We start from the raw sequence: 11098 nt of genomic DNA on the forward strand, positions 1-11098 counted from the left end.
CAAAGTGTGTCATTGATGTTGAGCAAACTTAACGAAATTTCAGGGTTGTGCATTAAATATACCAACAGAAAATGAGCGGGAATAACGAAGCCTGGTTCAATTTGTATTTTATATCAAATCTAACGAACTACACTTTAACGTAAATTCAACAAATATTGTTTCACCTTCGCCTCATCCAAGTTATCCACGATCGTTACATTACCACTGCCTTCGTTCATGTGGTCCAGCACCAATTGGCCGCGGGTTAGCCGGCCATTCAACTCAACGTCTCCGGTGTACCGTTTACTTTCCACGAGTAGGTGAGGGTGTACCAGCAGCATCGAAACCAGCAAATCGCAAGGCATCCAAATGCGATCCTTTTCCGGTAGCTTTTCTAGCGCTACTCGTTCGACCTGGTTCAAAATGTCGACGATTGTTTTGTTACTATTCCCCAGCACGTCCATCCGCCACTCGAAGCTGGTAACAAGGTTAGGACGCAAGGCCGTTTCCCATGGTATAACAACGATCGGACCTTGGTAGGCATTAAACGTGATGCTAGCCGATTCGGGATCGTTGTAGAAGTTAAATTCAGCTGCACTCTGCGTGTTACCGATGCCGTGACGATTTCCCCCCATCAGGTAGATGGCCTTCAAGAGCGTGCGTGTAGCAGGGTAAACTTTCAACAGCAATGCAAGATCCGTCAGCGGACCTAGGTTAACAAAGACTACTTCATTTGGATGCTGCAATTGTAAGAAGCATAAACATTGTGATAAGTCTCTTTCGCTCCTATTTCATGCTTTTAACCCTTAACCTGGTCTATCAGCGTGTATAGCTCTTGCAGTCCGTGTTGTCGCTCCTGTAGAGGAGCGCGTGTCGGTTCCCGCTCGAAGACGACATCTGAAAAGCCATCGGCGCCAAAGTACATCTCGTCGGGGTTTACCGATGGCTCGGGAAGAAGTATCCGCTCGTTCGAACCAATGTATACCGGAATATCCGTACGCTGTAGGGCATCGAGCACTCGCAGCACGTTTGTGGCCACATTTGTAACATTGGTGTTGCCCTTCGTGCAGCAAATAGCGAGTACGTCCACTTCTTGTTTAGCTTCCAGCAGATAATACAACGCCCATGCATCATCTGCACCTGCATCCGTGCTTATCACCACCTTGGTGCGATCTTCAAACGATAAACGAAACGATTCGTAAACAAAACCAAACCACTGCACCATCCACTGCACTTACCTGCACTGTTTACATTAGCCACTAATGCGCATAGCAGTGAAAGAACCTTGACAAAATCAAAGATATCCATTTTTTCGCACGCCGTAAGTTCCCTCCGCCGTTAACAAGAGCTGATTGTAGATGACTGCACAAAATTTTGCAGCACTACCGTGTCTGTCTGACCATTGTCAGACCGACTAGAATCGTAAAAGCGAATTGCATGTTTGTTTACGCAATGGCGAGCAACAGTTAAGAGCCCCCCCACCACGCGAAATCAATTGACGGTCGGAAAGAGGTGCCTTTTCATTTACAGCACGCTCGCTGCACGTGTATTATCATTATTAAATGTCAGAAAAAAAAAAACAGATAATTCGTAATGACCAAACGTCTGGAAATCGCGTTATCGCGTGTGAAAGTGCTACAGGGTTAATTGTTTTTGATTGTACCAATGAAACCCCTTGTTTCCTTAAAGGCCTTTTTATTTCCTTTATTTCGTATAGATCATACGTATTCGTATAGATCATAGGCTTTGCAGCAATCCAAGAATGTAACTACCCAAATCCTCATCTTGGTTAACCCAGCTCACATTGCAAATCTTGTGCATACCGGGAACACTCGGCTGGCCAACCGATCCGATGGCGGCGGGTTGCTCTTCCGTTTCGATTTTTATATTAACTGACTCCACGTTGATGGAGTTGTTATCATTCATCGTCACCGTCCAGCCGGAAAGACGTTCGTTCAGCATGTTATACAGCTTTTCGATCGTGCGCATCGGCGGTCCTGGATCGTCTAGTTTTATCTTTGAGATGAACCTACGGGAGAGATCGTTTGATCAGACTTTGATAGTAAATTGGCACACACTGGCAGAGCAAAGTCTTCCTTACCTTATCACATGCCGATCAATGCCGGCCTCGTTGAAAATCTCGTCGATGCTCATGAGAGAAATTTTATTATCCTTCATCACGAGAATGCCGTGTATGATGCGCCGCCGCTTCGGATCCGGTGGCTGGGCATTGTACTTTTTCACCTCATCCTTCAGGATCGACAGTGACGTCTCTACCGGTATTTTGATCGGTGTACTGATGGTGCACGTCTCCCCGTTGGCCGGCGTGTAGCATTCAATTTTAAATTCCTCTCTAATTTTCTCCTTCAGAAACTCCATCTTGACCGCCTCGCCGTGCACGAGCATCACGTTGCGCGGTTCGCAAAACTGTATCAGCTGCATAATACCCTTGGCGTCGGCGTGAGCGCTGAAGCTCATGTATTCGACGGACATCTTCACATCCACCACCTGTCGGTTCTCGAACTCCACCTTCTTTGCGCCGCCAAGAATCTTGTGCCCGACCGTACCCTGCACGCAGTAGCCCGGCATGATGACCATGTTGTTTTCGTTCGGCGCCCACTTTTTGAAAATCTGCAGCGACAGCCCGGCGTGCAGCATGCCCGGCGTAGCGAACACCACCATCGCGCCGGGATTATCAATGTAGCCTTTGTCGAACGGTTTGATGTGCTTGAAATCGAACATATTGCGCTGCACGAAGGTTTTGCGAATTTTCTGATTCGTCCAGGTAATGAACATCTTATAGTAGTTGTTCGCCTTCTCCGTCAACCCCACCGCAAAGTACACGGGATACTTCAGATTCATTCGCTCCCAGTACGTTTCCAGCAGTATGCAAAGTTCTTGCGCACGTCCAAGGGCAAACACCGGTATCAGAACCTTTCCGCCTTTGGCCACACATTCGTGCACTTTTTTGAGAAAGTCCCGCTCGCGGCATCGTTTCGAGTCACGGATCGTGGTGGCGTACGTACTTTCGGTGATGAGCAGGTCCGGTTTACATTTATCGATCCAGGCCGCGCCAAGGTGCCGATCCGGCGTCATATTGTAATCGCCAGTATACACCACCGACTGTGAGCCCACGCGAATCCAGAACATGGCAGCCCCCAATACATGTCCGGCGTAGTATGCTTTTATCTCCAGCTCGCTATCGACCATAACGCTCTGATGCAGCGTCACCGCGATCACCTTCTTCATGCAATCCTTTATCATCTGCGGCGTGAAGAAGTTGCTTTCACCCTTGCGCTCCACGGCCACTTTGCGCATATCTTCCAGCAGGATCGGTGCAATTGCCTTGGTGGGATGTGTCATGTAGATTGGACCGGTGTAACCGACCATTTCCGTCATGTACGGCAAAGCGCCACAATGATCCAGATGGAAGTGCGATATGATCACGCAGTCGATGTGGTTGGTTATCGGTCCTTCCGGTATAATGAAGCTGAAGTCGGGGAACCGGCGCTCGTCATTGTATCCCATGTGCATGCCACAGTCGAGCATTATGTTTTTGCCTGCCATCGATAGCAGAATACAGCTTCGGCCGACGTCCTGGCCCGCGCCAAGCGGTGTTATTTTTATGTCCGGCATTGCTGCGGGACGAATCGATACACTCCAGCGGGTGCAAGTTTTTGTTCACTGTTACTTCCCAAATCGTTTCACAAACTAAAGCTATCCGATTAAGTTTCTTTCCGTAAAAACTCAGCAAAGTAGAATAATTATTTACATTTGCCGCTCGTAGCAAATAAAAAACACGATATTCTGTGAAACGTCAAATCATGTGGCTGACAGCTAGGGTTGCGCGCCTACCCAAGCAGCAATTGTACTGAGGCGGCGTTCTAGCAATATGATTTGTTCGGTAGGAACTGTGCTACGTTGGCTGGATTATGCCATAGTAGCACAGTTCCTACCGAACAAATCATATTGATCTGTACAATTGCCAGAATAACCAAGGTACCGAAAACACCACCAATTTATTGCACTACAAATCCCATTGCATCAAAGAAAACCAAAAATATCACTTTGGTAGGTTAAACTAGTGGTCTCCAATATGTGGTTCGTGGTATGAACAAATCCGCGGGCGCGAAAACGCGTATAGGGCCGAAAATACACGACGCGCGTTCAAACGCGTATAATAGTTCCGCCGAGATATCCAGCAAGAGCATCTCTGCGTTTCCGCAGTAGCGCGTTCGAATGACATTTCATTTCAATGGCTGGATTGTTATACGCGTTTCCGCGGGCACAGTTATATAACCAAAGCGCCACAGATTAAGCTTAAACGACTGGAAAATCAAATATCCATATAAAAAAAAGATCAATAGATGGTGTTTTATAACTCATCAATACATGTCTGTCCTTTTCGTGCTATGTGTTTCGCATAGCTTCATCCAATAATGACCTCATACCCTTCTAAACTACCGAACAAAATTTATAAGAATGACCGTGTGGTCAAATACATGGGTATCAATATCATCGACCATTATTGAATTTCCACTTGCGTCTGTTATGGTGGTTCACATTCGAGTCAAGTATTCAAACAATCGTGTCGTCGTTATAGTTCTAACGATGCATAACTTCAATGCGAAACTATACAACAGTACTGAGAGAAGGAAAAAGCTCTCAAAGTGAGGAGAGCTCCACTGTGTTGCTATTCCACCAATAGATTTCTCACCAGCTTTTTTATTATTTTTAGAATGAATCAGTCGTTTGTCGTCTGCTAAACGAACTTTTTATAGATTCCTTTTAGGTCGAGAACTTGATCCGTTTAGAACCCGTTTAATGGTCATTTTGTGGATTTGTGGCTCTTGAGATATACCCTTCTAACTAGGCCATGATTAGACAAAGGTAGGCGAAACACATTGCATGAAAAGGACAGCAATACATTGATGAGCTATAAAACGCCATCTATTGAGCAAACCAGTGAAGCTAAGAAGCTTTCGTTTTTTTTTCTATGGATATTTGATTTTCCAGTCGTTTAAAGCTCAATCTTTGGCCCTTGGGTACGCTTTTAGGCTTTCTTTTTCCAGTTACAAATTCAAATTTGAGGACAGTTTTCATGCATGACAAGGGCCATATTCAATGTACGCTGCTGCACGGCTTCCGGTAGCGCATTCAATGCCGCAAAACATTCAATAGTCTTTCGGTTTTTGTTGATATATTCTTTTTACGCATTTAGAATCTTTTAAGCAACAATAGCATTAAAAAAATTACTACATTTTTATTCAATTTCTTCGTTTGCCTAACATTAGTTTTACTTAGATAATCTCTCTTTCAAATAATATATAAACCATTTAATTTGTAATATCGCAAATTAAAGCTATCTTTAGTACATACTCACTCTCTCTTCATTTGGTTCTGTTTCTAACGTACATTCTACATATGGCGGCGGTGGACTTTCACCCGCTGTTGGTACATCATGGCGTAACCGTGGGCTTCGTGTTAGCGTACCATTGCCGTTTGGCCGGATACTAATCCAGGTTGGTTGCTGATCGCCACTCAGCCCAAAGGAAGCTTCCGGATCATTCGATAGCATTTGTTCTTGTTCTGATTGGTTGTGGGAGCTGTACTGTTCCCACAAAGGTTCTGCATCGGAAGCAACACGCTGCTGCACTACATTGACCGCTTCCCGTGGCTCGTCGCGGGTTTGTGTTGGGGGGATGTATCGGTTGTTAATGTTTGCAAGCTGAGAGTTGCTCCGCACGTACCGGTGCTGCCGTTTGGAGAAAAGGTTGACTAAAAATTGACGTGTGTGCTCATGATTGCGATAGATTTCATCCTGCAGTGGTGCCGAGCTGGCTGGAAAGCGGTCATTGCGCGCGAAAACTGGCGATTCGTTCAAACGGGTGTCTAAAAGAGAGAAAATTAAACAATTATCAGTAACTGATTCTGGGACCTACAGTACATTCTTGATCAGACATTACGTTCGAACTGATTTCGACCACGAATTTCTCGTGTTAGCTCCCGCTGCAGGCGTTTATGATCGGGGATTTGGTGTGCCCGTTTGCGTGCCGATCGATTGCGACAGCTTCGCACTGCCCAGCTTACAGTGTACGTCGTGAACGAACCCACTAGTAATCCTACTAAGGCACCACCAATGAATACACCGATTCGAAAGTATCCACCACATTGCGCCTTTTTATGCGATAGTAGCTGTTTGTGTGCGTGGTACAGCTCGCTGTACTTTTTTTGACATTCGGCAAACTGTACGCAAGATTCTTTCGATAGATCATCGTCCAGCTCAGTGTAAGAGCAGCTGCGATTCATGAAGAGCGGCCAGTGAAGCTCTCCGCCGTCTTTAGATAGCGATGGTTTTGATGTGCCCCAAACGTGCTCAATCGCGACGTCTTGGCGGGAATTCTTTTTTTCCTGCAGTGCAGGATCTTCCATAATTCGTTCAAATCGATCGCCTTTATAGCTGAGGTCTGAGAGTACTGAGAGTAAAAAAGGTACAGTGTTAAATTGCCAATATAAAAATAAAAAAAAAACTTGTCAATATTTACTTACGACAACTATCCACGATTAACGTTGGCACTCTCGTTTTCATCCATCGTACCGTGCTGCGTACGTCTTCTGTTTTGCAATCCCACCGGTTATCCATCAAGTTGAGTGAGTTCAATTTGCGCAGATGTGCGAAAGGCACGGTAGATAGGCTGTTCATGATGTTCTTCGCCAGATCCAAGGACTTTAAATTCGGCAGATCGATGAACATGGTATTGAACACGTGCGGTATACGGCAGCTGGCGAGATGGAGAAACTGCAAGTGTATCCGAAAAGGGGGGGGGGGGGGGGGGCGTTAGTATTCAATTGAGAAGACAGAACCGAAGGATACCATATTTTAACGAACCATTATGGAGTAGCTTTTCAGGAATGGTGTGTTTGGCAACATCATAAAATTATTGCCGGAAAGATTTAAATCCACTAGCTGCAGATTTCGCTCAAACAGGTGCTCGTTTAGGTGCTCCAGCCGATTGTATGACAAGTCGAGTGTAGTAAGTCGTTGTTGATTTGCAAAAGCGTCGAGTGAAATCGTTTGAATAGAATTTTCCGATAGGAACAGTTTCACCAAATTATCGTAGTGCTGTAATAATGGAAAATAAATCAAAATGGAAATGAAAGCGAAACATGCTGGTACTAGCTAAAAAATGGCTGATATGTTTTGAGATATCTTACTGAATATAACTGAAATTTATTATAATGTAAAGAACTGGATTTTCTACAAAAAATGCGTTCTTAAGAGCTATGAACAAATATATTTAATTTAATTAGTTACGATCAAGGATTTCAGTCTAATTTTAATTTTTGACATAAAAGGCAAAAACCAAGTAAAATTTTCATGTTTGTAAAATGCTGACTGTGCCATAGAGTTTTTTTTTGTGTAAAATTATTTACCATGAAGTTTTCATTTTCGATCGTTGATATGATGTTGATGCTAAGATCAAGAATTTCCACATCGTACGGTACGTCGGTGTAGGTGTTGATAAGCTTTTCATGGCTATACAAGAGACGAAGGAAATAGAAAGAACAAAATGCATGAGTGAGGGAGAAAGCGAGCGGTTGCCATTGCTCAATCATTGCTCGAAGATAAGACAACGCTCACTGACTAACAGCGTTGAGTCAACCAAAACTTAGGCTCAGATACAAAGAGATATATTTTCAGCTCGCACATACCTACAGTCTGCCCGTTTTAGATCTTCAATCACATCACAGCTACATATTTTTGGACAGAATTTACTACCACCTTCACTGCCGCTAGCTAACACTACTGCGGAAAGCTTTGTCGTAAGCAGTATAACGCATACCACTGTACGAAAAGTATTCGAGTCGTAACCTTTTTCCCTCATTGTGATATACACTTCAGCTAGTCACGCGGTAAAAACAGGTGAAGAGAGCGAACAGATGACTGTATAATGCCAAAGAGCAAGAGAACGAGAGAAAGGGAGAGAGAGCGCGAGCGGAAGTATTTTCCGAGTGTATCGTTTCGTTTCAGCGTTCGATTGTTGTCGAAATCGATTGATGAGCTGTCACTTTGTTAATCGGTTCGGGTGTAGATTGGTGATCTTACACGTTACATTGCACCGGTTTTGCCACTTGTCACATTTTTCAGCACAGCATTAGCACGCGTGCACAGCAGCTTCCACCAAGCCAACGTAGAAAACCTTCCGTCTTCCGGAGCGGAGGAACAGAAACGCACTGGTGGCTAATGTCGTTGATCGAATTTTTGTCCTCCATTGAAGCCACTGTTATCGTGTAGGACTGTGGTACCGTCGATGTTCTACCTGCTGTTGATAAGATAAGCTATGGGGTCCATACGATGCGTGTACCCGCTAGAGGCCCACAAACGGTGCTGTGGTTTGAAGAAACAAACACACGTACGGTGCGGTGTGATAACGCACACTAGAGAGCTGTTTCTAACACCGATCACCACGTCCATGTCGGCATGTCGGCGTGGGTGGCTGTAAGTAAGACTGGGCTTCTGGGTAAATAGAAAAATGCACTGGCTTCGTACGCACAGGTGTCCGAAGGTAGCAGCAATTGTTGTGCCTGTTTGCCGCTTTTTCGGATGAGTCATGTTGGGTCGTGTTTGAAACACGTGAATGCATATTCCGTTGAAGTGATAAGAAGCCGATTGTACACTGATACAGTACACTGATACAGTTTGCTTTTTGACTGGCTTCAGATATCGATTGGGAAAATACAAAATTGGCAAAAGGTAGCGTGGATTGGTTAACGTGTTTCTTAGTTAACGCGTTTCTCTACATATTCTAACCATACGGACTGTCCTCGACCGCAAGCATGGTCCTTGTATGTTGACTAGTGATGGGTATCTATCTATCTATTTGGCGTAACGTCCTACGCAGACATGCCGGCCTTTACAGGCTTTCAAGACTTAATTCATTATCACGCAGCCAGATAGTCAATCCTTGCTACGGGGGGACGGTCCATTCTAGGCTTGAACCCATTACCGGCATGTTATTGAGTGGTTCGAGTTGACGACTTTACAATGGGACCCCGGACTAGTGATGGGTAAAGTTAGCAAAAATCCGGAGTCGACTCCGATCCGACTCTGATAAATTCGGAATCGACTCCGGAAGCTAGGTCCGCCCTGCATTATCCTGAGTCGTTCGGAATCGTCTGTAAACGTCCGGAATCGCCCGGAATCGCGTGGAGTCGTTCGGAGTCGTTCAGTGTCGGAGTCGTCCGGAGTCGTTCGGAGTCGTTCGGAGTCGTTCGGAGTCGTTCGGAATCGTTGGGAGTCGTTCAGAGTCGGAGTCGTCTGGAGCCGGCCTTCGAAACAAAGTCCTATATACGACGACTCTGGACGACTCCGACTCTAAACGACTCCAAACGACTCCGAACGACTTCGGACAACTCTGGACTACTCCGGACGACTCCGATTCCAAACGACTCCGAACGACTCCAAACGACTCCGAACGACTCCAAATGACTCCGAACGACTCCAAACGACTCCGAACGACTCCGACTGCGGACGACTCCGGGCGGCTCCAACCGACTCCGGGCGACTCCGACTCCAGGCGGATTTAATGGTTCCATTAAGCTGGAGTCGGAATCTGACTAATAATAGTCGTAATCGAATCGGAGTCGTGCGTGCGCACCGGTGCCGTTCGAGTCGGTTGCCGTTCGAGTCGGTTGCCGTTCGAGTCGGGTCGGGTCAAGGTAGGTTCGGATGGCTTACGGATGACTTACGGATGGCTCCGACCCGTTAGGTTCGGGTCGACCTGCCCATCACTAATAACAACAATGTATTATGGACTTGCCTTTACTACTAATGGGTTTGTCTATCAGAGATTATTGATTACCCATGGCATGATGGTCAGTACTTAGTGATGGTAGATGGTGTGGGAAGGTCCTCACTGTTCACACGGGGTTTGAGCACGGGGTTATTGTAATATGTTTATTTAGTAAAAGTAATGAAGTCTAGATAGTCCCGGGCAATAAGGATGACATGATCGTTCCGGTAAGCCTTGTCACCGGAAGAATTAGAGAACTACTTTAAAAAGATCTGCGCATTATCCTTGCGTCTTGTATTGATGTATGTGCCTACTCATTATTTTCCAAAATACTTACATAGTGATATATACAAGATAAACTGACAAAAGAAACATAGTTCATTAGTTACTTGCTAGTTAGTTGTGAGTTTTTTGAGATTTAATTTATGAATTTAATACCTTTGTAAGGGAGTCGTTCATAGGTTGCACAAAAACTTTAATATTCTAGATTTTCAATAGCGGCAGAAACATTGCAATCTTCACCGTAGTTTTAAAAGAATATCTTCTACATTCCGCGTGGTGTAAAAGGGTGAATAAAAAAATAATAAAAATTATCTGCCACAGCCAATATCCACGATGGCAAATACTGTTTTTTTCCATTTCTTGGGCGTTAAAGAAAAAACCCTAGCTATTAAAAACCGAACCGGCCTACGGTCACGGACACATCTAGTCCGGTGGACATGGCAATGTGGGCTCACCGGGGTAAAAAGCCCGACCAGCATAATAGCAACGTTCTACATCGTGCCGGCACGACCGTTTGCAAACGTGTTTCGATGGCGGAAAACTTCAAAGGACGGAACCGCGAAACCCGAACCGCCACTATAGCCGTATGTTCGGCCGCTTACTATAGCCAGCGGTCAGACGGTTCGATGCTCTGCAGGCCCTGACTTTGGTTTAGCGTGACACATGTGCATGTGCGGTGCGGGAACGTGAACGGGCGGCTTGTGTGGTAGGTGAGAATCGAATGGTGCACGTTAGTTGTGTACGTATAAGCTGCGTGCGTTTTTCTGGCCGATTGTGCAGCTGCGGTAATCGCTAGCCCTCTGTATGTTTCATTTATTTTTCAGCAACAAATTCTAATGTGGCTTTAAAATATCTTTTTACCTTTTTTACTAATAATTAGATAAACTCATTCATGGTTCCAAAAAATTCATTTAATATGTATGTTTGCTGGTCAAAATCATTGGATATTCCATTGTACAATTCGTCATAATGTTATATAAATTGTCGCTGTGCAGTGCTGTGCTCATGTCCTGTGTCTGCCAAAACGGCGGAACCCTTTGAAG

At 45.1% G+C, this 11098-nt stretch overlaps 3 protein-coding genes across 4 annotated transcripts; all 3 read right to left on the reverse strand.

Annotated features, from left to right (window-relative positions):
• Positions 1–72: 72 nt before the first annotated feature.
• Positions 73–1403, reverse strand: LOC120902305 (uncharacterized protein C1683.06c-like). The gene is made up of 3 exons (XM_040310961.1): positions 1218–1403; positions 791–1152; positions 73–719 (listed from the first exon to the last, which is right to left on the reverse strand). The coding sequence occupies exons 1-3, from the start codon at positions 1285–1287 to the stop codon at positions 135–137; spliced, it is 1017 nt and encodes a 338-aa protein (XP_040166895.1). The 5' UTR covers positions 1288–1403; the 3' UTR covers positions 73–134.
• Positions 1404–1566: 163 nt separating this feature from the next.
• Positions 1567–3796, reverse strand: LOC120902293 (integrator complex subunit 11). Its single transcript, XM_040310946.1, has 2 exons — positions 2081–3796; positions 1567–2008 (listed from the first exon to the last, which is right to left on the reverse strand). Exons 1-2 carry the CDS (start codon positions 3613–3615, stop codon positions 1717–1719), a joined length of 1827 nt encoding a protein of 608 aa, XP_040166880.1. The 5' UTR covers positions 3616–3796; the 3' UTR covers positions 1567–1716.
• Positions 3797–5224: 1428 nt separating this feature from the next.
• LOC120902294 (leucine-rich repeat transmembrane neuronal protein 4-like) lies at positions 5225–8367 on the reverse strand. 2 transcript variants are annotated; one of them, XM_040310947.1, is made up of 7 exons: positions 7978–8360; positions 7693–7883; positions 7414–7516; positions 6869–7102; positions 6529–6778; positions 5946–6455; positions 5225–5871 (listed from the first exon to the last, which is right to left on the reverse strand). In XM_040310947.1, the coding sequence occupies exons 2-7, from the start codon at positions 7863–7865 to the stop codon at positions 5348–5350; spliced, it is 1794 nt and encodes a 597-aa protein (XP_040166881.1). In that variant the 5' UTR covers positions 7866–7883; positions 7978–8360; the 3' UTR covers positions 5225–5347. The 2 variants fall into 2 exon arrangements, with proteins under 2 accessions (XP_040166881.1, XP_040166882.1); XM_040310948.1 differs by having other exon boundaries at positions 5750–5871; positions 5941–6455; positions 7978–8367.
• Between the last annotated feature and the right edge of the window lie 2731 nt (positions 8368–11098).

This window comes from Anopheles arabiensis, chromosome 3, assembly GCF_016920715.1.
Source record: "Anopheles arabiensis isolate DONGOLA chromosome 3, AaraD3, whole genome shotgun sequence".
Classification (NCBI taxonomy): Eukaryota; Metazoa; Arthropoda; class Insecta; order Diptera; family Culicidae; genus Anopheles; species Anopheles arabiensis.

Bases quoted from the DNA above. Each gene is read 5' to 3' on its own strand.
- LOC120902305 (XM_040310961.1), bottom strand. From the start codon at position 1,287: ATGGATATCTTTGATTTTGTCAAGGTTCTTTCACTGCTATGCGCATTA. The intron at 1,153-1,217 runs GTAAGTGCAGTG...TATCGTTTGAAG, and splicing joins GGCTAATGTAAACAGTGCAG to ATCGCACCAAGGTGGTGATA. The intron at 720-790 runs GTTAAGGGTTAA...TTACAATTGCAG, and splicing joins TATACACGCTGATAGACCAG to CATCCAAATGAAGTAGTCTT.
- LOC120902293 (XM_040310946.1), bottom strand. From the start codon at position 3,615: ATGCCGGACATAAAAATAACACCGCTTGGCGCGGGCCAGGACGTCGGC. The intron at 2,009-2,080 runs GTAAGGAAGACT...TCTCTCCCGTAG, and splicing joins ATTGATCGGCATGTGATAAG to GTTCATCTCAAAGATAAAAC.
- LOC120902294 (XM_040310947.1), bottom strand. From the start codon at position 7,865: ATGAGGGAAAAAGGTTACGACTCGAATACTTTTCGTACAGTGGTATGC. The intron at 6,779-6,868 runs GTTCGTTAAAAT...ATACACTTGCAG, and splicing joins TGAAAAGCTACTCCATAATG to TTTCTCCATCTCGCCAGCTG. The intron at 5,872-5,945 runs GTAATGTCTGAT...TCTCTCTTTTAG, and splicing joins TGGTCGAAATCAGTTCGAAC to ACACCCGTTTGAACGAATCG.